This window comes from Mauremys mutica, chromosome 13 (assembly GCF_020497125.1).
Source record: "Mauremys mutica isolate MM-2020 ecotype Southern chromosome 13, ASM2049712v1, whole genome shotgun sequence".
In the NCBI taxonomy this organism is placed as follows: Eukaryota; Metazoa; Chordata; order Testudines; family Geoemydidae; genus Mauremys; species Mauremys mutica.
Window position 1 is genome coordinate 23,481,317 of NC_059084.1, and position 24,791 is coordinate 23,506,107.

Consider the following 24,791-nt stretch of genomic DNA (forward strand, 5'->3'; position numbering starts at 1 on the left):
CTTTCTTCCAGTAAAATGCTGTGGAATATCTTGGTGCCACAAATATGCACATTTCTCATGGAAATCCATAGCTCCTTTTTAAAGTGAATACAATTGTTATGGTACATTTTAATTTTTCTTTTTGACAAATTATCCAAAAGCATGAAAGCAAGTCTTTGGAGGAATAGCTATGGGCTCCAGGTGGACAAAGACTGCCTGAAAGGACTGCACTTCATTTGACTGACTATTTTACCTCTTGGACAGCTTACGAAGAAAATAGTTTAGAGAAAACAAACAAACAACATTTTTTTAAATAAAACTGGTTCCTATTCAAGACCTTGTGTGCCAAGTTTTAACCCTGAAGCAAATTTTAATTGGATGAGTTATCACTCCTGAAAAACAGATTTTCAAATAAATCTGCTGACAGATCCTTAAATTCAACTGCATTGACTGGGTTTCTGAAAAATACATTATTTGTGGTTTCTGTTTCTCGAATTCACCTTTGTGCTTCTTGGAATAATTCTTTTCTTTTTCTTTTAAATCATTGTTTTAACCCTTCCTCAGCTACTTGCCTGAAGTTTCTTTTCACTAAGGCCCTGAATCCACAGCCCACCTCATGCTGGGTAGTACTTCCTCACCAGTGTAGTCTCACAGAAGTCACCGAAGAACTGATGCTTACTGTGAACTTTTGCAGAATTGGGCCATAAGTGTTGCAATAGCTATTAAAGGCCAGTCTCTGGCCTTGGATTCTAACAGATCTTACTGCAGTCAACAGCTAAAGAACCTGATTCTGCAAGGTGGCCAAATACCTTCAATTCCCATTGAAGCCAATGATAGTTGAAGGTACTCATTCCTTTGCAGGAGGAGCTTTGCATGTCATGGAATAGGGTCCTAGTGAGCTGGGGGGAAAGAGTAACAGTAAGGAGACTCAGAAATGACACATTCTTTCTTTATGCATCTGAACATTATTACTCCTTATCGGTTGAGTGCTGACTCTGTGTTAAACTGGGCAGTTTATGGTAAACTGGGTTTTTTGTATGGCAACACCTCATTGAAAGACCAGACAGAACAAGTTGAGTGGGATACTCTATTGTTCTAAAGGGGAGGCCACCTGAACTAAACAGAGGACTCAAAGCAGGAGACCTGGGTCTGTTCCACATTCTGCTACTCTGGGTGATCTTGGAAGAATCACTTACTTTTTCTGTATCTCAATTTTCCCTTCTGTCAAATAGTTAGTTATTGCAGATGCTTTGAGATCAATGGATATATGGTGCTCCATGAATGGAAAATAGTAATAATATGTTCTCACCTTTTCATGAGGGGAAGGGAAAGATAAAGGGTTGTGAACTCCTGCCTTCTTGATGATTGAATCACTGAATACATCATTGCTACCCACATGATCCATGCAATATTTCAAAGGAGTTACTCTAGATTTATATCAATATACATTAGAAGAATTTGTCTCAAGGCTCTTAGAGCATTGCTAGCTCTGTCACACTGCATATATGTAGTGGGGGTTTTTTTTGGTCTTGTTAAATATATAATGTATTGTTGTGCTGTTTGTTTTGAATATATACCCATGACATACCTGAGGGGTGCCATGCGGCTTAGTTAACATTGCAATAGAAGCCCTACATTTTTCATTTCTTTACTTTCTACCGTTTTAGTTAAACAGTCTTAATATTGCATTAATGTAGGTTGTGTATTTAAAACCAGGCACCTGCTTTAATCATTTATTCATCATACAGTTGTTTTCACTGCATGAACTTTTATAAAGGTTTTATTTATACCCAAACTAGTGAAAAGAATAAAGGTGTTGATTTTGTTGTGTCTTCTTTCCAGTGACTGTGTGTAGTGTGTTACCTAGGTAAGAGCTGCAGGGTGAAAGTTGATTGGCAGTGATGACATATGTGATGGGAAGTATTTCTTGTGATAGGTGGATGCAGGTGATAATATCACCCAGAGCTTGGCTACACTTGAGAGTTACAGCGCTGGTGGTGGCTTTACAGCGCTGTAACTTACTCCCCGTCCACACTGGCAAGGCACTTACAGCGCTGTATCTCCCTGGCTACAGCGCTGCATGTACTCCACCTCGACAAGAGGAATAAAGAGAACAGCGCTGCTGTTGCAGCACTGGGGTGCCAGTGTAAACAGTGATTAATCTTACTACGCTGTAACTGACCTCTGGAACCTTCCCATAATGCTTTTAAGTAAAGATAACACTCTTTGTTTTGTTATGATGCCTCTGTTTGTTTTGTTGTGAACTCAGGGCTCCTGGAGCTGCTTATCTAAAAAACAAACACAGCTACTGTTTACAGTGAATGAGTAGAGGCAGGCAGGGGGATCCCTTTGGAATGTCCACAGCTGGTGTTTGCTTGAGGAGAGAAGCAGCACGGCGGGTGTGGGGGGGTCCATTTCAGAGCAGCTACTTATCTGGTCTGTGAGGAAAAAACAAAGAAGGCTATTTGCATTTAGTGAATGAGAGAGGGGTGGGGGACGGGGTCGGAACTTGCAAGGCAGAGAGCTGACACAGTGTCAGCTCCAAAAATCCACTCTCTCTGTCTCCCCCATGCTCCCTGTCACACTCCACCCCACCCCCCTCTTTTGAATTCTGGGATAGCTGCCCATAATGCACCACTCCCAACAGCGCTGCAAATGTGGCCACACTGCAGCACTGGTAGCTGTCAGTATGGCCACACTGCAGCACTTTCCCTTCACAGTTGTACGAAGACAGCTTTAACTCCCAGCGCTGTACAGCTGCAAGTGTAGCCAAACCCCCAGATAGTGTACTATGTTGTTTTCTACAGTTAAAGAGAAACTCAGCAGCAGATAAGTAGCTTTCGTTTACTCCTGATCCAGAAAAAGTGCCAAGCACCTTCTGCTCGGGGCTGAGCACTTTAAACTCCCGTTGTAATTGGATATGTAGGGTTACAGTTGCAGTAATTGATCTAGGAGTGTTTTTTATGTTTTTTTTATTTCCAGTAGTGATTCCACTGAAGGTGTTAGGATACATTTTTACCAACAATTTTCAAAATAACAGTGTTTATGTGCAGAATTTATTTCCATCTTCTGTGGGGCGTGTGCAAAGAATTAAAACAGCAACTGCATTTTTGTATGTACTTGTCTATAACACGTGCTCACACACACACTTATCTCCATGGATGCAGGGATCTACCTGCACAGGCCAAACTGCAGGATCAGAGTCTTTGCAGAGTAAACTTATTTCCCTTTAGTTTCAGGAAAACCAGGGTCATGATTATGCCATCCTAATAAGGGTAAATAAAATGTTTTCCCAGTCAACAGGTGCCCTGTTTTATTTACTGCATGTTTGTGGGATGTTGGTTTTACACCAGCATTTTGTTCTTTCCGATATTGCTCATGCACTTGACTGTTTTATAAAGTGGATGCTGTTCTGTTTGTAAATACTTTCAGGGAGCCCAGAGACTAATGAAGTCACTAGGAAATGTGGCCAAGAATCTGATGCAGCATTTGCAAATGACTAGTGATTGTCTTTTTTAAAAAGAGCTAAACCCTGAGATCCTTCTGACTTAGGGCTACATTCTGCCACCCTTCCTCATGTTGAGTAGTTGAGTAACAGTTTATTGTATGAGTATGGGAGGCAGAATTGGGCCTTCAGTTTTTATTCAGTCTTTACTCAGGCAAATTCCCAGTAGTATTATTTCACATTTATATTGTGGTAGCACCTAAAGCCAACATTGGGGTTGAGGCCCACTGTGGTAGGCACTACACTGTATGGACACTGTGCAAACACATAATAATGACAGTCCCTACTCTGGAGAACTTATGAACAAGTGGGAGTTTTGCCTGAGTAAGGACTAAATGAGCTTTGAGTAATGTAGGTCCCCCAAAAGTGAGTAACTGAAGAATACTGTATATACAAGAACAACTTCTATGTATGCTCCAGGGCAAGTATTATCTCTATTCTGTGTTTGTGCAGCACCTTATACAATAAAGTCCTAGACTCGATTTAGGTCCTGGGTCAATACCATAATATTATTTTTTTTGTAAATATTTATAATTTAATAACTGCATTTGTGTAACTACTGCAATAAATGATATGTGTCTCGCTTACAGTGTAGTGCGCACAAATATCTAAGTTTAATTCACATTATGTGACCTTTTGATGTGTTGTCTATTAGATATTGGGACTTTTAAATTTCCAATTTTTTACACGTAGGCATTTGGAGGTAATTTATTTTTTAGAAGGTGTGGTTTATTTTCTGGTGGCGAGAGGGTTGAGTGTCCTGGATTTGTGTGCACAGATTGAGTAGTTAGATGTTGAGTGCAAATCATGTAAACTAGGCTTCTATCTACATGTACAAGTGCTGTTCTTGTATGAAGACCCCACCTTTAAGGTGCATAAATAATCCTCCATGCAAAATTGCAGCAAAAACTTAGAGGAGGTTTTGAGGCTTGTGGTAGGTGGTGGCCCCTTGAGACCACAGTTTGTGTTGCTTCCCTTCTCTGGTTCTTACAGAGTCCAACCGCTGCTCAGGGTATATCTGAGTCTCTCCAAACAAAACAAAAATCTTTCTCCTTCCTCGAGGTCAGGGAGGATCAAAGGAAAAAGAAGGCGCTCAGACTCCTGGGCATTCTCTTGGTCACCCCTTTGGGGCCTGTCTTATCTGTAGGGCTTTTAGTGTCCCGATCAGGGTTGGAGTCCATCTTTGGAACTCCACACCCCCTTTTTTGTAACTTCCATTCTGTGCCTGGTTTGGCAGTCTCTGGAACAGCAGAGTCCATGACTGACTCTCTCTTCACTGATCCCACCTTGCAACAAGTTGTCTTGAAGGACCAACTGTCTTTGCCTGGTTGCTACCCCTTTCTCTGGCAGGCTCTCTTTTTTTAAGCTTCTTCCCTCCAGGCAGAGCAAGCCCTGCAGTTGTGTCTGGTGTGTGTTAGCTAAGACCAGAAGAGCTTGTTAGCTTCCTTCTTAATAAGGCGAGGGCATGCCTCCTCACAAAGCTCTGCAAAACTGGAATTTGATCCCACAAACACTGATCACTGGGCATGGTGCTTGACTTCAGTGGGGTTACTTATGGTAATAAGCAGAGTGTACCCCTACTTCCATGATCTGGCTTTTAAACTGGAAATCCTGTGACAAAAATTGTCCTGTAGTATTTCAGCATTTGCACTTCTAATCCCCACCAGAAGCTCAGAACAATGGGAAAACCAAACTAACCCCATTTTTCAAATCTCAAAGTTCAGTTTGACTCTGGATCAAGACTAACAGGGAAGTTCTCGGTTTACTGTAACCAGTTGGACCGTCCCCACTGTCCATCCATTTTGTTCAGGGCAGATAATTTCATTCTGCCTGGTAGGTCCACCTTTGAGCACTATTCCTGTCTCACCTCCCCGTCATGTACAGTGCCCACACATATGCTTTGCCCCATATTTTTTAAACAACTCCTTTCTCCTGAACCTTAAAGAGCAGCCTGATAAACTGCCTTTGTGAATTCTTGTTTTCTTCTTGGCACCTTTCCCTTGCACTTAAAAGTAAAGCAGCCATTAATTCCTTCTTATTGACACTTTGACATTTCAATCACTTCATCACATGTTGATTGTATCAGTCTTTTCCTCCAAGTATCTGTCCAGTTATTTTTTTCCCCTTTTTCAACTGCATAATGCATGAGACAAAAAGCTTCTTCTCAATGCCTAGTGACAGACTGTGCAGTTTGATGCTGGTTACACATTCTTGACAGCCCGCAGTCCACCCATGATTGACACTAATGTGCTGATAGCATTTCATCTGGATGTTCCAGCGGTTCTGTGGATGGGAAGCTGGTCAGTGAGGAGAGCAGGCGCTTTGTCACTGATAGGACCTGTCAGTGATTCAGGGAGATCATTTCAAGAGCTCTGTATTTAGAATCAGAGCATTTTCAGATAAACACTTTTACCGTTGCAAAGACATCTCGACATATTGGCAGATAAGCCACTACCCAGCTGTTGGTTAAGTTACATCCCTCACACTTTAGCTTGTGCTAAAATCATTTGATGTTTTGTAATTCTTTTATTAATTGATTTTGGAGGATAGAGCTAACACTCAAAAGGATCTTGAGAATTTGGAGAACTGAGCTATAGACAACAAAATGAAATTCAACAGAGACAAATGTAAGGTGCTACACTTTGGGAAGGAAAACCAAATGAACAAATACAGAATGGGGGATAACTGGCTTGGCGGCAGCACTGCTGAGAAGGATCTCGGAGTTGTGGTGGATTACATCCTCCACATGAGTCAACAATGCAATGCTGTCAGGGGGGAAAAATGCAATTTTGTGTTGCATTAATAGAGGCATAGCGTGTAAGTCACGGGAGGCTCTGGGTAGTCCTCAGCCAGAGTACTGTGTCCAATTTTGGTCACCAATGTATAAAAAGGATGTAGAAAAATGGAAAGGATCCAGAGGTGAGTGACAAAGATTATCAAAGGGATGGAATGCCAGCCATATGAGTAAAGGCTGAAGAACTGGGTATGTTTAGTTTGGAAAAGAGGAGATTAATGGAGGACATGACAGCAGTCCTCAAATACTTGAAAGCCTGCCATAAAAATGGAGAAAAATTGTTTTCTCTTGCCACAGAGGGCAGGACAAGAGGCAATGAGTTCAAGCTACAGCAGAGCAGATTTAGATTAAATCTCAGGAAAAACTTCCCAGCTGTAAGAACAGTGGGACAATAGAACAAATTGCATCGGGAAGTCATGGGAGCTCTTTCACTGGAGGTTTTCAAAAAGAGGCTGGGTAGCCATCTGTCTTGGATGGTTTAGACACAACAGATCCTGCATCTTGGCAGAGGGTTAGACTAGATGACTCTTGCAGGCCCCTGTATGATTCTATTGTTCTAAATGCGATGATAGTGAGGACTGACTAGGTCTATTCCTGAGCTGCTATTCTGCCCAGACACACCAACCAAGGAAGAAGGGAAGGTGGTAGCAAGAAGCTCCTTGAAAGCTTAGCTCCAAAATCCTCAAAAGAGAACATCTCTCTCTCCTTACCCTCTCTTCATTTGCTCTGTGAATTTTTGTGCTCTTGATGGGTGGGGGAGGGAGCACCTATGACCCCCTTGTACGAGCAATACACCACAATTACTAAGGAATTCTTGCCCTTGTTGACTCATCATTTTTAAGCTGTCAGATTTTGTGCAACTTCCCCACCACGGTTCTCCCAATACACTTGTATCCTAATTTGCCACATCTTTAGCTAAACCACCTCTGTGCTTCCTACGAGGAGAGGTTGCCATTTGCTTGTTCTGCTTCTGTGACTTGAGCTACGTTGGGAACATTAAATATATGCCATCCTTTCCTTTTAACTGCTCAAGCCAGTGTTTAAGGGCCCTCTGTGTCTCCTGCACGACAGTGTAGAAGTGCTTTACATAGGGCTTCCGTCAGCGTTCCTTTGGGACTCTGGTTTCCATTGTGCACAGGCCGTTCAGAAACACTATTGTTCATTCACTGAAAAGGAAAACGAGTTTGCCGGTTCCAACTCTTTGTAGCTTATTGGCCTGTCTCAAAAGACATCTAGCAGTGGGACTTCTAGGCAATTATTGCCAGGAATAATTTAATCTGGAATTAATAAGGAATTCTTGCCCTTATTGACTCACCATTTTTAAGCTTCAATAATGGGAATCGGTAATGGTTCGCCCCAGCAGTCCAGAGTGCTTGTTATTAAAGACTTATGTATTTGGGATTAGTGTTTCCCACTGAGAAATCATAGTTCCTGTTGCCAAACAACTCACATAGCCACGCACTATTATTAGCAAATCCAAAGGATTAACGTAACTCCATCCCAGGGTTAATAAATCATAAGGTTAATGTTGCTGCAGACAGGGTATAGCAGAATATAGGGTAACATGGTATACCAAAACAGAGGGTTCACATGCCCACATACTACAGTTAGTAAATCCAGATGTGTGTTAGCATTGCCATATATCACAATAGGCACAGCTTTTAATTTCATTCATTATCAAGATATGAGCTTCCTCATAACAGAGCACTGTAATACTATTTGTCAAGTTACTGTAGAGTGTAAGTGAGAGACTTTATTGAAAGAGTTTGATAGAGCTGGGAAGATAGGCTACCTGGGCTGTTCTGGTTCTGCCACTGGCTTGTTGAATGATGTTGGGCAAGTCACGCAACCTCTGTGCCTCAGTTTCTCACTTCTGTAAAATGAAGCTCTATACATCACACAGGTGCTGTGAGGCCTTATTGCGGTAAATGCTTTGCCACTGTGCAGATGACCCAACCGGGCATATCGTTAAAGTTTGAACCCAGGACCTCTAAATGTAAAAGGCTGATTCTCTACTGCCTGAGCTAAAGGAGCAAGTATTCACTTGTAGCCGTAGTAGAAAAGTCTTTGACATGCTCCAACCACTGGAGGAAGACAGACACAGTTTTCCCTTGTGTAACATAAGAACGTACTAAATTGCATTATTCGATGATTGAGCAAAAGTGGAACAAATGATTATGTGATGTACATATTTAAAGAATGAAAAATATATTTCTGTCTCGCGGAGAGGGAGCGATGCTCTTTCTCTAAAACTAGACCTCAACTGGGGGAAAAAATCTGTAAATAAAACCCCCACATCTTGATTATTTTATTGTACTGAAAGAGTTACAGGGGTCAAATTGAAGTTTTTCACTTCAACCCGCACTGCCAATGGTTGGTTGTTTTGATTGTACGCCAGGTGAATAATTACAAAAAATCCAAGGCACTGGCATGAATTTCACAATCCAAAATGCATTCAAAAGTTTGCATTGACCATGACAGATGTCATGAGGATTATAGTTTCACACAGATCTAAGTTTAGTGTCACTCCTATCCTCTCCCTGCACATGAGTTTATTAACTGGCCTACACAGCATAGACTCATGGGAGAGTCTTGAGCATTTGTGATCCCTTAGTGCAGTAAATGCCACTCAGACTTTATTCCCTGTGAAGTAAACACAGCTAATTGAAACATATAGCAGAAGATATGGTTCTAAGAGTCAACTGAATGTTTAGTTAGTCAAAAAGAGGGGGCAGGGGAGAGAAATTAGTCAGGCACCTTTTTACCATAAGGAAATCAGTTTAGTGAAGAAAAACCTCTTCACATAATAATTTAGTTGTTAGGATTTCTTCTGTAGGGGAAAAAAGAACACTAAAGCCCCTACTTATGGTAATCTTTCTTTCTCTCTTTTATTTTGTTTTATTTGCTTATCTATGGAGCCCATGTAAGCAAAGTTCTTTGCTGGTGCTAGGGATTTGTAGTGCATCTTTTGAAGCTGCTGGTTGTAGAATGTCATGTATTCATTTTTAAATAGTTTTACTCTCTGATATGAATGAAGCATAAAACAGGCAAATGTCAGTGGAAGCTTAGCTGGTAGCTTTCTTCCTTCTCCCTCCTCCTCTTCATTTTCTTATTGTTAGATGTGGGAGCAAGAGAGGGACCTTGTGTTCATGGGTTCTTGGTAATAGTGACCATAATATAATTAAATGTAATATCCCTGTGGCACGAAAAACACCACAGTGGCCCAACACTGTATCATTTAATTTCAGAAAGGGGAACTACACAAAAATGAGGAGGTTAGTTAAACAAAAATTACAGGGTACCGTACCAAAAGTGAAATCTCTGCAAGCTGCGTGGAAGCTTTTTAAAGACACCATAATAGAGGCTCAACTGAAATGTATACCCCAAATTAAAAAAACATAGTAAGAGAACCGGAAAAGAGCCACCGTAGCTAAACAACAAAGTAGAAGAAGCAGTGAGAGGCAAAAAGGCATCCTTTAAAAAGTGGAAGTTAAATCCTAGTGAGGAAAATAGAAAGGAGCATAAACACTGGAAAATGAAATGTAAACATACAATTAGGAAGGCCAAAAAAGAATTTGAGGAACAGCTAGCCAAAGACTCAAAAAGTAATAGCTAATTTTCTTCCAAGTCCATCAGAAGCAGGGAGCCTGCTAAACAGCCAGTGGGGTCACTAGATGATCGAGGTGATAGAGGAGCACTCAAGGACAATATGGCCATTGCAGAGAAACTAAATGAATTCTTTGAATTAGTCTTCACGGCTGAGGATGTGAGGGAGATTTGCAAACCTGAGCCATTCTTTTTAGGTGACAGATCTGAGGAACTGCCCCAGGTATCATTAGAGGAGGTTTTGGAACAAATTGATAAATTAAACAGCAATAAGTCACCAGGACCAGATGGTATTCACCCAAGAGTTCTGAAGGAACTCAAATGTGAAATTGCAGAACTACTAATTGTAGTCTGTAACCTATCATTTAAATCAGCTTCTGTACCAGATGACTGGAGGATAGCTAAGGTGATGACAATTTTTACAAAGGGTTCCAGAGGTGATCCCAGCAATTACAGGCCTGTAAGCCTGACTTCAGTACCGGGCAAACTGGTTGAAACTATAATAAAGAACAATATTGTCAGACATATAGATGAACATAATTTGTTGAGAAGAGTCAACATGGTTTTAGTAAAGGGAAATCATGCCTCGCCAATCTACTAGAATTCTTTGAGGGGGGTCAACAAGCATGTGGACCAAGGGGATCCAGTGGATATAGTGTACTTAGATTTTCAGAAAGCTTTCAGCAAGGTCCCTCACCTTAATAAGACTGGCACGTTTCATCTTGGAAAAGAGACGGCTAAAGGGAGATATTATTGAGGTCTATAAAATCGTGACTGGTGTAGAGAAAGTAGTTAAGGAAGTGTTGTTTACTACTTCTCATAACACAAGAACTAGGGGTCTCCAAATGAAATTAATAGGCAGCAGGTTTAAAACAAATAAAAGGAAGTTTTTCTTCACACAATGCACAGTCAACCTGTGCAACTCCTTGCCAGAGGATGTTGTGAAGGCCAAGACCATAATAGCGTTCAAAAAAGAACTAGATAAATTCATGGAGTATAGGTTCATCAATGGCTATTAGCCAGGATGGGCAGAAATGGTGTCCCTATCCTGTTTGCCAGAAGCTGGGAATGACCAACAAGGGATGGATCACTTGATGATTACCCATTCTGTTCATTCCCTCTGGGACAGCTGGCACTGACCACTGTCGGAAGACAGGATACTGGACAAGATGAACTTTTGGTCTGACCCAGTAGGGCCATTCTTATGTTCTTATAGGTTTGTCACTGAGTGTTCACAGCTGGCGCTAGTTTGCTTTATGCCAGTGGCTTTGTCATCTCCTTGGACTCAGAAAAGATACAGACACTATGGTAGCATAGACATAGCTGGAGATAGTGATTTTTAAAATGGCTTCTACTTCTCACAGGTCACATTCTTTAATGTCTGTCTTGTCCTGAGCCCATTTCAGGTAAGTACTTAAGTCCAGGACAGGTTCCTGGGTGCACAAAGAAACTCCTCCTCTTCCTATCAGACACTAATGTGGACTTCATGTTACGTCCCACTTTTCAGTGGGGACAATCAAAGGGAAATTCCAGACTGAATTTAGGTGCCCACCTAACATGGATTCTGGCAACCCCCTGTCCCCAAATGGAGCTGCATAAACCATTGCCCCATTTTGATGCCTTCTGTTCTTCCTTGCATGAACTGACATCAGTTCCAGAGGACTTATTAAATTGCCCTTGTAACTACATTGTTGGTTTGAGTAAGATCAGTCTCTCCTTTGCTAGTGTTTACTGTGGGGATGTGTTGTATGTGGTTTCAAAGGCTTAGGTCTTTGTATTTATCACACTCCCTTCAGCTATTTTAAAGCAGAATCTTTCACTTTCTTGCCCTTTGCAATGAGTCCTGTATGTCAGTCCAAGAAGAAAAGGTAAAAAGGATATTTTTCTCTCTCTTTTGCTTTGTTGTTAATGAAAGAAACTGACCATAATTTCTCCCCTCTTCAAAACACCTTAAAGGAAACTAGCGAAGAAGCAGAAGGAGACTCAAAGCAGCACTCAGAGAGAGATGGGTCCCGTTGCTACTTCAGACAAGAACACCACCAAACTCAGTGCAGTTCACAATGAAGAAGCTTTTTCTTCCAGCTGTCAAGATGTTAATGGATTCAGTAAGTTTAACTTGCGTGCAATGGATACCTCCCTTTTTGAGAGCTGTAGATCCTTAAAAGGATCTATTTCCATGGGCACAAGATGTACCGTAAGTATTAGAAATGAAAAGGGTACAGTTAATGGCTGGAGTGCTGCTAGAAAGAGGTCTGACACTCCAGTCTGAGATTTCTCTGTGACTGCCCCAAGTTAAATGTCAGACAGTTGGAGAGGACTCCCTCCGACTCTAAATCTACTTGAAAGAATTTACAAGAGATGTTTAAATAATTATACCGCACAATAGATAAGGGGAATGGCTGTTTGGTCTAGTGGAATAATTCTTGCTCATGTTGGGATATTGAGATCAAATCCCCAAGTAGACCTTAGAGTGAAACAGTTTTTGCTGCACTAAATTGTTATGTGAGAAAGGCTGATCTTGAAGTTAAGGAAGAGAGTTGGGACTAAGGAGGTCTGCGTTTTGCTCTTTTCCTCATTCCATTCCTCAGAAGGGTGCAGTAAACTTTAGTTAGTTGATGTTAGTAAACCACGCCGAGCCATTTAGATGGAAAACTCTATATAGATGCAAAGCATGATAAGCAACCACTTCTCAGAAGCAATAGTTCCAGGTGAAGCCATAGCACGTCCAAAAACTCTTGTTCTTAAATCAGTTTTCAAGTTGTGTGTTAGGAATGTCATTTAAAATCTTTGACCTTTCACCTATTAGTTTGAATAGGGTCCAGTTTGGGTACCAACAGCCACTGAAACTGTCGGATAATTCTTCAGTAACCTTAAGTGGAATGTTTTAGTGGTTTCCCTCTAGTTCTTACAGAACAAGTGTCCATATTACCACCACCAACAAAAAGTCTATGCTTGACACTCTTTTTTGCAGTCTCAGACTGAACAGGCTAGAGAGACAATTCCTCTTCCACCCACAACTGTGGTCTCTCCAAGGCGGGTCATATTTGCCTGCACTGCCACTGTCTGCAATATACCTGCAATAATTAGAGGACTTCAGACTCCAAAACTGGCAATGCAGTGATTCTCCAATACTAATATTCACTTTGAATATATGACCTGATTTTTCAAAGAAGATGACTACCTCTATCTTACATTGAAGTCAAAGGGTCCTGATGGTGCTGAGCATCTTTGTAAATCAGGCAAGGAGAGGATAACTTGGTGGTAGTCATCTTAGTAAGATGGATAGGAGGGTTGCCAATTAATCGCAGTTAACTCACTCAATTAAGTCAAAAATTAATTGTGATTAGAAAAATTATTTGTGATTAATTGCAGTTTTAATCACACTATTAAACAATAGAATACCAATTGAAATTTATTAAATATTTTGGATGTGTTTCTCCATTCTCGTATATATTGTATTCTGTGTTGTAATTGAAATCAAAGTGTATATTTTAATTACAAAAATTTGCACTGTAAAAATGATAAATAAAAGAAATAGTATTTTTCACTCACACTCATTCACCTCATACAAGTACCATAGTGAAGTCTCTTTGTTGTGAAAGTGCAACTTACAAATGTAGATTTTTGTTTGTTTGTTTGTTACATAATTGCACTCAAAAACAAAATAATGTAAAACTTCGGAGTCTACAAATCCACCCAGTCCTACTTCTTGTTCGGCCAATCGCTAAGACAAACAAGTTTGTTTACATTTACAGGAAATAATGCTGCCTTCTTCTTGTTTACAATGTCACCAGAAAGTGAGATCAGGCATTTGCATGGCACTGTTGCAGCTGGCATTGAAAGGTATTCACGTGCCAGATATGCTAAACATTTGTATGCCCCTTCATGCTTCGGCCACCATTCCAGGGGACATGCTTCCATGTGGATGAAAAAAATAATGTGTTAATTAAATTTGTGACTGAACTCCTTAGGAGAGAATATTATGTCCCCTGCTCTGTTTTACCACCGTTCAGCATATATTTCCTGCTGTAGCAGTCTCAGATGATGACCCAGCACATGTTCATTTTAAGAACACTTTCACTGTAGATTTGACAAAACGTAAAGAAGGTACCAATGTAAGCTTTCTAAAGATAGCTACAGCACTCAACCTAAGGTTTAAGAATCTGAAGTGCCTTCCAAAATCTGAGAGGAACAAGGTGTGGAGAATGCTTTCAGAAGTCTTAAAAGAGCAACACTCTGATATGGGAACTATAGAACCCGAACCACCAAAAAAGAAAATCAACCTTGTGCTGGTGGCATCTGACTCAGATAATGAAAATGAACATCCATCAGTCTGCATTTGCTTTGGATTGTTATCGAGCAGAACCTGTCATCAGCATGGACACATGTCCCCTGGAATGGTGGTTGAAGCATGAAGGGAATATGAATCTTTAGCACAGCTGGCATGTAAATATCTTGCCACCCTGACTACAACAGTGCCATGAGAATGCCTGTTCACACCGTCAGGTGACGTTGTAAACAAGAAGCGGGCAGCATTATCTCCTGAAAATGTAAACAAACTTGTTTGTCTGAGCAATTGGCTGAACAAGAAGTAGGACTGAGTGGACTTGCAGGCTCTAAATTTTACATGGTTTTGTTTTTGAATGCAGTTTTTTTGGTATATAATTCTACATTTATAAGTTAAACTTTCATGATAAAGAGATGGCACTACAGGACTTGTATTAGGTGAATTGAAAAATACTATTTCTTGTGTTTTTTTACAGTGCAAATACTTGTAATAAAAAATAACTGTAAACTATAAAGTAGACTTTGTATTCTGTATTGTAATTGAAATCAATGTATTTGAAAATGTAGAAAACATCCAAAAATATTTAAACAAATAGCATTCTATTATTGTTTAACAATGTGCTTAATCGGGATCAATATTTTTAATCGCACAATTAATCGCGATTAATTTTTTAATCACTTGACAGCCCTAATGGATAGTATAAAAATATTGGAAATTTACCAGTTTTTAATGCTTTCCCCTCAACTGTGAATATTAAAACCTATTTCTGGCCAGCACATGAGATATAGTAAGAACTGAGTCTGTAATATGGTCTCATCACTTTTGGGTATTTTGAAAAAAACAATTAAAGCTGCGGAATCATTCATCTGTAGAAATGGCTATAGAGAATGCACTGTGACTAATTTTGCAAAGAACGTTCCTAAAGATTTTTATCACTTATAATCACTGAGTCCTCGACTTGTCTGACATCATTGCAAGTTTAGCCAATACCTATTCTTTGGCACAGTTCCATGTAAATATTGAGCTGGATTTTTTTCCGGACCATCAGAAATAATTATCAGTAAGGTTCATAATCTCTTAACACTCTTCTTTGCCAAGTCTGGGATGCTGAGGCATCCTGGCTTGTTGATAGAGGCAAATTGTGCCCTGTGTAGTTGAGTGCCCATGCTAAAGTAGGTAATTTATGGTTCTGGCTCGGATAACATGGATGAGGAAAAAAATCCTCCTTTCAAAAATTGGCTTAGTAGAAGTTAATACTTAAAGACACCTGTAGAAGCCTGTACTAAATCATGTTAATTTTGAAGTAGCACAAATAGGATTACGTTGCCATTCTTCCTAATAGGACTAATAGGTTTCAAAACATTGTCTGAGGTTTGAGAGCTGCAGTCTTTTGTACCCCCTCTCTCATGCCCCCTGAAGACATTTTTCTTTTTTCCTCTTTTGCCTAACACAAACAGAAGTGGCTACTAATGCTTTATGGTAGGTAGCCACCCAGCTTGTTTAGAGAAGCCCTGCCCAACAGTGTATGTTCAAAATGGAAGGTAGGGGACTTGATTTGCCAAGGAGGATACAAAATCTTCCACCCCATAGACTGTGGAGCCAGGCCAACCTGGGCCCTGGCTTGGACCCAACCATTTTTTGGCCTGCCACAGCCCAGGTGGAGGCAGGTGATCTAGCAGCAACAGGAAGGTGTGAGACAGGGCAAGGTATTGTTGGGGGAGGCCTCACCTGCACACTGAGGCAACAGCTGATAGGCCAGAGTGAGAAGACAGGCCAGCTCCACAGGACAGGAGCTGCTGTAGGGTGAGTGCAGGGCAGTCTTGCTTTCCAAGGCAACTGGAGAGGCAACTGAGGCAACACCTGACCCCTTCCCGGGGATGGGGCCTCCCAAGCCATGGGGACAGCACAGCACCCAACCAACCCTGAGGGCAAGAGCTGACATCCCCCATGTCACACCCCTGAGGGCAGGACTCACCCTCCCCCATGTGGCCCTCCCACTTTAAATGGCGCTCCTCAGCCCCTGGTTCACTCACCAATATGTTTCTTCACCTACTGCCTCTGAGAGGAAGAACATTTCTATGCACAGTTCCAGTAATTGAGCATGTAAATGGGTAGTTAGGTTTGCAATTGTCCCATCTGTGTCTGCAAATGTGGGGTTTTGCAGATTTGGAGAATGGTGGAGACAGCTAGGCAAGTGCTTCTGCTCTTTTCTCCTCCTACCTTTAGCCCCAAGTGTCCACCTGAACTTTGCTTTTGCTTTTGTGAGTTTAAACCTGGTCCTTAATATTCTTTTGATCACAAAGAAAAAAGTCTTGTTAGATTAAATCCATCCCTATGCAACGGCAGGATAGTAACCCACTGGACGTGTCAGCTATTAAACTGATACAACACTGTAACTTTGGGCTAGTCTACACTTACCGTCCGGGTCGACGTGGTGAGTTCGACTTCTCTGAGTTCGAACTATCGCGTCTGATCTAGACGCGATAGTTCGAACTCCGGAAGCGCCGCGGTCGACTCCGGTACTCCACCACTGCAAAAGGCGGTGGCGGAGTCGACCTTGGAGCCGCGGACTTCGATCCCGCGGCGTCTGGACGGGTAAGTAGTTCGAACTAGGGTACTTCGAGTTCAGCTACGCTATTCACGTAGCTGAACTTGCGTACCCTAGTTCGACCCCCGCCCTTAGTGTAGACCTGCCCTTAATCAACTGTGCCTTCACTACAACATCTGTGCTCCACACTCCTTTGCCATTACATAGAAATCACAGTGGATTGTCACAACACATCCTGATGCATTTTCCTTAGCAGCCATGGCATTTCACACAGCAGCAAAGTGTTTACTTACTTTTTGAATGCAAGTTTGTATTCGAGGTGGTGCCACCTGATTCAGCCGAACATAGCCGCACTCCTCAGCAAAAGGTATATTTGGTGTAACTTAATTTCTTGGGCTCATCTTCCATCATTCTGTAGAAATGCATATCTCCCAACACCAAGTCTCAGTGCTCTAGATACAAGTGTTTTTAAAGCTCCCAGATGATACTTATAAAAGTGGGTTTTCCCTTTAAAGTGTCGGTTTCATACATGAGCGAGAAAGTGCATTTCCTTAAGTATATATCTTCTTGGGGTGAAACAGCCCTGTGCAGAGGGCCAACACAAGCCCTATGCACTGGTTAGTAGCACATGGTCCCAGAGCGAGGAAACAGGTCAGCTCCACATGACAGGTGGTGGCCGTCTGGCCAGGGCTGAGTTTTGCCCTTGGACAGGGATGTTTTATGTACCCTTGTTATCAAGAATATTTCTGTTTCAATAAGGGCTGGAAGAGGCAGTGCAGGATCTGCTGAAAGAGCAGCAGAAGATGGGCTATTATTAGATTGCTTACTCCTTTTAGTGTTGTTGCTTAACCATACAGCCCTTTTGCAGGCGTAACTCCTGTTGAAATTAATGGGAGGCTTAACTAGGTAAGGACTTAGAGAACTGACCTGTTTACTCAGCCCCATAGGAGAGCATAAATAAAACTTAGTTGAAAGAAAAAATACAACAGGCTAGACTGACTGTAGTATTATTCCAGCTGTTCCAGGTTTATATTGGAATAATACAGAGGTGATTCAGGCCATTCATCTTCTATTTATTGCCCAAATGTGTAAAGGAAAGTTTTATGCTAATCCCAGGAAAAGGAACTGATTGAGTCTGTTTATATTTGAGACTGCTCCTTACTATGAAAGATCATCCTGAAAGTGCCATTTTCCTCTGTGAAACACAGCACAAGGTATCAGCTCAGTGCAGGGGTGCTGCTGAAAAGAAGTGACAAGGAAGAACAGACATGGTGGGAGCTAAAATTATCCCCTAGCATCTGTGAAGTGTCCAACAAGATGCACACTGGGTTATTACTGAGAGGGTATCTCATGTAGTCTGGCAGTCCCATCAATGTGACAGGGCAGGCAGCACATCATCTGAACAATGATATACTAATAATACATCCTTCACAAAGGCACCACTTTTCTGACACTACAATGAAGGAATGTCACAGTATCATAGATTATGCAGGGCTGGTCCAGAGGTATATGCTACATCACCAGGGCAACCAGCTTGGCCTTGACATCCAGGGACTAGATGACTAAAAAATGAGATATTTGTGTGAAGGCCGACAGTTTGTTAAGGTTTGTTTAACTATTCAAGCATCTAATTTAGGGAGCAAAGTGGCATTCAGTTGAATATCCAGGTTTTGAAACCTATACATCACCCACAAGGAGCATGTAAAAGTACAAAGTGAGAAGCAATGAGCAGGATGGGAGAGCACAGTGGAACCCTGACTTGTGTTAATGATTTCTGGTGTGGTCATAAAATTATCCTGTCTAATAGCAAGAGCAAGGCCATGAAAGGAGCATATAGGTAAGTGCCTCAGAGGATGTTAAGGACTATCTTTCATCCCGGGTCTAGTCAGACATGCTTATTCTCTGCTTACACCTCACTTGTGTTTTTCCTTTGTGAACTTATAAGGAAGCAGATCCAAGGGAACTTGAGACATACTGTCAATCAAAGTAGACTATGACATCAAAATTTAATCCTTATCTGTGCCCATATGCAACTTCTACTTCCAGTTGGGTGCATCCTGCTACACATAACGCAGTGACTTACAGGAAAATGGAAACTATTTAAAATAAATAAATAAAGCTGTGTATTCATGGAAACCATTGTGGAGACAGAAGAATACCCAGAGTGAAGGGGTGCTGGCAAGTTTGATTAGGCCACAATATCAGCTGCCTTTTAATTATTCTGAAAATTCTCTGCAAAATCCATGTCATTTTTTGGGACAAGATTTTCAAACATCTCTAAACTGGCTGTGAAATTGACCCCCATGTAATGATCCAGTACAAGGTCCACACACCACCTTGGAGGGCTTAACAGGATTTAGCTGGTGCATATGCTTTTGTGCTGGCCCTCTGCATTGGGTTGAAATTCATCTGGATGAGCTTCGTGAAATATGTACATATCAGTTGTGCCTGTAAAACCCCTCTGGTTGGATAATTGTGCACATAACTCTCTGGTTATGCAAGCGACTGCTTGACTGATTTGTGCCAATGCCCAAGTGTTCCCTGCAGATCTTCCATTGAAAAAGAGTTTTGAAAATCTGGCCTTTTGTTGTTTGTTTCCTCCCTCCACGCCCAAAAGAATTAACCTCTCCTTCTTGCCACTTTGCTCTGTTTCACTGAACATAAATGAGTAAATGTTTTTGTTAAATTTACTTAAATATTTATTAGGCTTCTATCCGTAGATATGTAAGTACCTTATGCTGAACTAATGCAAAGGCAGTGTGATCCAGTGATTTTACATAGGCTCTTGGATCTTAGAAAACTTGAGTTCCACTCCCCAGTTTGCTACTGACTTGCTGCATGATCTTAAGAAAGTCACATAAACTTTCTACACCTCAGTTTCCCTTCCGTAGAAGTGGATGCTTCCCAGTTAACATATGAGGATGAATAGGGATAGCAAAATACAACAGCCAGACAGCAGGGGTAGGAGTCCGAAAAAAGAGTCATGCATCATATCCTAAAGGTAGCTGGTGAAGAACTTCAGGAGACCAATGTGTGAGACAGTTCACTTACCCCCCCATTATGTCAGCTGGTATGTTATAAGCTGCAGATGTTGATGAACAACACAGCAACAGAAAAGTGTTATATTGAGAAAACTGCAGGCGCTTTCACTAGGTGATGTAATCTGTTTAGTAGGCAATTCTACAAATTCCACTTGAAATTCTCTAGACTAGTGAATACTTATATTCACCCCATGGAAAAATTTTGATGAGTGTTTATAAATTTGTCAGTAATGTTTACTCTGGAGATGTAGAAATTGCATCTGAAATTTACTTTGATGCGTATTGAATTTTATCTACTTTTATTGTATTATGGAATAGTTATTTCTATTTAATCTATTGGCATCTTTTTGATGTACTAAGATTTTGTATTTGTTTCCCATCACAGTGAAAAGGAAGTCATTATTTGTCACTATAGGAATAAATGACAGAGGATTACAAAAAAAATGCCCTTAGAAATGATTGGTTGCCATAAATATTCACATTTAAACTGACCCATGTATAAGCCAGCTCCATAAATTGACTGTCTAAAAAGTGAGTGTGCCACATGAATGCTGATCCCTGCCCCTTTCCTTGATCTGTTTTGATTAGCAAGGAAATGATCTGTTGATCCTTGCCCAGAGAAACTCGTCCCTTGAGTGAGAGAAGATAGGCACCACTTGTCATCTCCAGGGAGCCCATCCTCCAGCTGCAGCTAACACCATTTGTGTGCTATTAGATACGCAGCAGGCATGTGTGATACAGTGTGCATGCTTCCTAGGCTTAGTCCCAAAAGCACGTTCTCTGTAAGATGCGCACTTAGGGTGGCTGCCTCTTTTGCCACCAAGCCGAGGTGCCACTTTAGGGATCTGATGCTAAACCAGCAGCCCCTAGCTTTCCTGCCCTGTTCTACTCCTGGAGAGAGTTCATCTCTTTCCAAAATGTCTCATGTAGAAGCTACCCACCCCTCCATTCTTCTACAGAAAGATTGCCTTCAAATTGTATCTTCGTGTCTTAGTTTATAAGTAATGTATATATCACATTTAGCGAGCAGGCTTATTTTACTATTTGTAGTCCACTCAACTTTGGGTGGCTTGTATTTCTGGGAGTTGTTTTTAGGAATCCATCTCTTTGAAACAAAAACAAATTTATTTCTTGTGTAACAACAAATACAACTCTTATTAAAAAAAAAAAAATAGTATTCTACAGTGTTCCCAAATCTTATACGTTACAATAGCAGTACTTCAATGTTTGGGGCCAGTAGTATTATAGTAGTGAAATAAAGTTAATATGCGTGCTCAGGTGAACAACTGATTTAATTTTGATAAGCCCTATGTATTCAATATTGCCATGTTCTTTGAGGAACTTTCTCCCTGTTCTGTCTCTCTAAATATATATGTTTCTAAAGTCTTTTCCTTGTGTCTTTCCTACCTAGCATCATCCTCTCCTTGTTCATTTTCTGTCCAAAGCAAAACCCTTCAGAGCAAATCTTTGTTGAATTCCTACTACTCAGGTACTAGTGCCAGATTTTATTTTATTTTTCTAGTTTTCTTTGTTTTTTTTACATTTCCCGATATGACATATGGACTGAGTCTTCTGAATGTTGGATACGGCTAACCTTGTTTTCATTTTTTTAATTTGTTTTCCTCGTTGATCTTCTGTTGATTTCCATTGATCCGTGTCGTGTGGGTGACCGGAATTCCATCTCAAAGTATCATCAGACACTGTTCCATCGACTGCGCTGCTAGGTAAGAAGACAGGTATGGTGCACTGTACTCCAGTGGAGGGAAAACATTTATAGCATCTGAAAATGACTCTAAGGGACACTGTCAAATGGTTTAGGCTCCAATAGTACAACCCTCCTTTGGATTGACCACCATTTTGTTATTGCGGAAACTGAAGCAATTCTAAGGTTAAGTGTAGTCCTACAACCAAAACAGAAATGTGACTTCCCCTTAGAGCTGCTGTTTGCCATTATGCTGGAATAACGTGATGTGGATGCTTAAATAAAAAGTAGGCCCAAATCATTGTATATTTCAGTTCCATTCAAAATGCACACAAACATTAAAATTAGTGAAATCTTGGAAAGTGGACAAAATTGATCAGGAAAAAAAATTGCACTATCTTCCTTATTAAAAGGAGAATAAAAGACAAAATTTGAGAACCTGAGGGGTGTCAGGTGCCTCTTTTATGTGTAGGGTGTGATATGATGGGCCAAATTTCCATCCATTCTCCAATTTTGGAAACCATTTTGGCTCATGTAAGTGATTGTGTCTACAAAGCTGACACACACATGCTTTGTATGTGAAGATCAGATCTGAGATCCCTAGCTCATGTGTGTAAATGTGTTTGCATATTCAAAATTGGTTGGAGCCTGCTTCTTTGGATGCAATCAGTTATGAGTGCAACAGGTTCCATGCAGAAATCAGGGGCTGAGCTTGGGAAAGGGAGACTTTCATACTGAGTACATTGAGAACTGTAAAAGCAAGAAAAAAACTTCTCCACTTGTAATACATTACCCTACTCTGTCTGTCATGCACAAAACTCCCATTGATCAACACTTGGATACCATGGTGCTATACATAAACCTGAAGAAAACCGAGATTAATGTCAATGGGAATTTGGTACAAAACGAGTACTGAATATGCAGTAGAAAGTGCAGATCACAGAGGAGAATTTTGCCTATGTTAAGAGAGTTTGCACTGAGTTAAAGCCAAGGGAAAATGCATAATGGTAATTTTATTTTATGAAAGGAGACTCCTATAGGCCAAAGTTTTCAAAATTGGATGTTAGATATTACCTTTCAAATCCCCTGTTTCAGCACCTGAATAAAAGTGACCTTGTAAATGTCAGAGTAGTTGAGTGTGCCATGACTCATTTTGACTTTAATAGAAATTGTCAGTGCTCAGCACCTCTGAAAATCAAGCCACTTTTATTTAGGTGCCTAAATACCAATCTAAGTAGTCTAGCTTCAGGTATCCAACTCTGAAACTTTCATTCTTTGGAGTTTTAAAAAGAATATGCTGCCCCATCAAATTAACAAAGAGACAGCAGAATGGGCAGAAGAAACTTTTAAGCTGGCTAAAGGAGAAAGAACTATTCAGAAACTTATTACAGGTGTACCCTTGAATACAACAGTAGTAATAGCCTACCAGTTTTGGATCTCCCTTGAGGACGCCTGTACTTACTGTGTGTGGAATTTGAAAAAGGCAATTCCCCTGCTATGAATTAGAAAACAGATATGTGGAAGATCAGAATCTACCCAGTGGTATTTATCAGACCTGTCATTTTGGATTATCTGCAGTAACTTTTCCCTTCCAGACACAGTAATCTACTGCAGCTTTCTTAAACGTTACCCTGAGCAGGTAGCAGCCCAGTAGTTAGACCAGGAAAAAATGACACACAAGCACATGAGTGCCCTGTATTACACGGTAACAGCAAAGGAACAAAGACAAAGAGAGGCTGGAAGAGACTGTTGCAGTACATACATTTCTCATGCAATCTGTCACAATACTGACTTTGGGAAGAGAGGGTTCTTTTTCCAGGGGGAGAATGTGTCCATTTTCCAGTAGGGTTGTATTTCTTAGTTTCCCAAAAACGAAGTGTTGTCTAAGGGCTGGTCCACACTAGCTCTTTAAATCGAATTTAGCAGCGTTAAATCGAATTAAGCGCGCACCCGTCCACACCAGGAAGCCATTTAATTCAACATAGAGGGCTCCTTAGTTCGACTTCGGTACTCCACCTTGACAAGGGGAGTAGCGCTAAATTCGACATGGCTATGTCGAATTAGGCTAGGTGTGGATGCTAATCGATCTTAGTAGCTCTGGGAGCTATCCCACAGTGCAACACTCTGTTGACGCTCTGGACGCCAGTCGGAGCTTGGATGCTCTGACCAGCCACACAGGAAATGCCCCGGGAAAATTTGAATTCCTTTTCCTGTCTGGACAGTTTGAATCCCATTTCCTGGTTGCTCATCGGGGCGAGCTCAGCAGCACCGGCAACGATGCAGAGCTCTCCAGCAGAGGAGTCCAGGCAATCTCAGACTAGAAAGAGGTCCCCAGCATGGACTGACCGGGAAGTCTCAGATCTGATCGCTGTGTGGGGCGATGTGTCTGTGCTTTCGGAGCTGCGCTCCAGCAAACGGAATGCAAAGACCTTCGAGAAGGTCTCCAAAGCCATGAGAGACAGAGGATACAGCCGGGATACAACGCAGTGCCGCGTGAAAGTCAAGGAGCTGAGACAAGGCTACCAGAAACTCAGAGCAGCAAACGGACGCTCCGGAGCCCAGCCCCAGACATGCCGCTTTACGAGGCACTGCATGCCATTCTCGGTGGGTCTGCCACCATTGCCCCACCAGTGTGCGTGGACTCTGAGGATGGGATAGTGTCGACGGACTGTTCCTCGGAGATGTTCGCGGACGGGGAAGATGAGGAGGACGAGGCAGTCGATGGCGCTTTCCCCGACAGCCAGAATCTCTTCCTCACCCTCACTGAGATCCCCTACCAACCCTCCCCAGCCGTTACCACGGACCCTGAATCGGGAGAAGGATCAGTCCGTAAGTGCTTTAAACAAGTTAACATTTATTTATTAAAAGCAGCTAAGACCAACAAGTTAACATTTTTTTAGTAACTAAACAGGGAGAGACATTAGGAGAACAGAAGGTCTACATACAGGGGGATGGAACTTTTATCTTCATAAGAGATCTCCAGGAAACTCTCCTGGAGGTAATCTGAAAGTCTATGCAGGAGGTTCCTTGGCAGAGCTAGCTTATCGTGTGCCCCGAGGTAGCACACTTTGCTGTGCCATGCTATAAGCTGGAACTCCGGGACCATTGCCCTCACGAGCATGGCAGAGTAGGCCCCTGGGTTGTGGTGGCTTTCTTCAAGCATGCGCGCTCTCTCTGCCCGTGAGACTCTCCTCAGGGTGATCTCTCTCGCACACTCCTGCATGAAATTAGACTAATTGGGGTACTATTAGTAATGGGAGCGCTTAACTGTTCCTTTGCATAACAAGAAGCCTCACTTAACAGCCACGTGCTGCAGTCTACAGAGTGG

The 24,791-nt window shown here is 41.5% G+C and overlaps 1 protein-coding gene across 6 annotated transcripts in view; it reads left to right on the forward strand.

The window, feature by feature from the left end:
- The window catches only part of PTPRT (protein tyrosine phosphatase receptor type T), a 709,404-nt gene that overhangs the window by 616,887 nt on the left and 67,726 nt on the right, over positions 1 to 24,791 (forward strand). For 4 of the 6 annotated variants that reach the window (XM_044985248.1, XM_044985249.1, XM_044985250.1 and 1 more), the window contains 3 exons: positions 11,841 to 11,989; positions 21,173 to 21,250; positions 21,450 to 21,497. In XM_044985248.1, the coding sequence (XP_044841183.1) occupies positions 11,841 to 11,989; positions 21,173 to 21,250; positions 21,450 to 21,497 (275 nt within the window). The remainder of the gene's footprint in view (positions 1 to 11,840; positions 11,990 to 21,172; positions 21,251 to 21,449; positions 21,498 to 24,791) is intronic. The other 2 variants (XM_044985246.1, XM_044985247.1) reach the window with 2 other exon arrangements.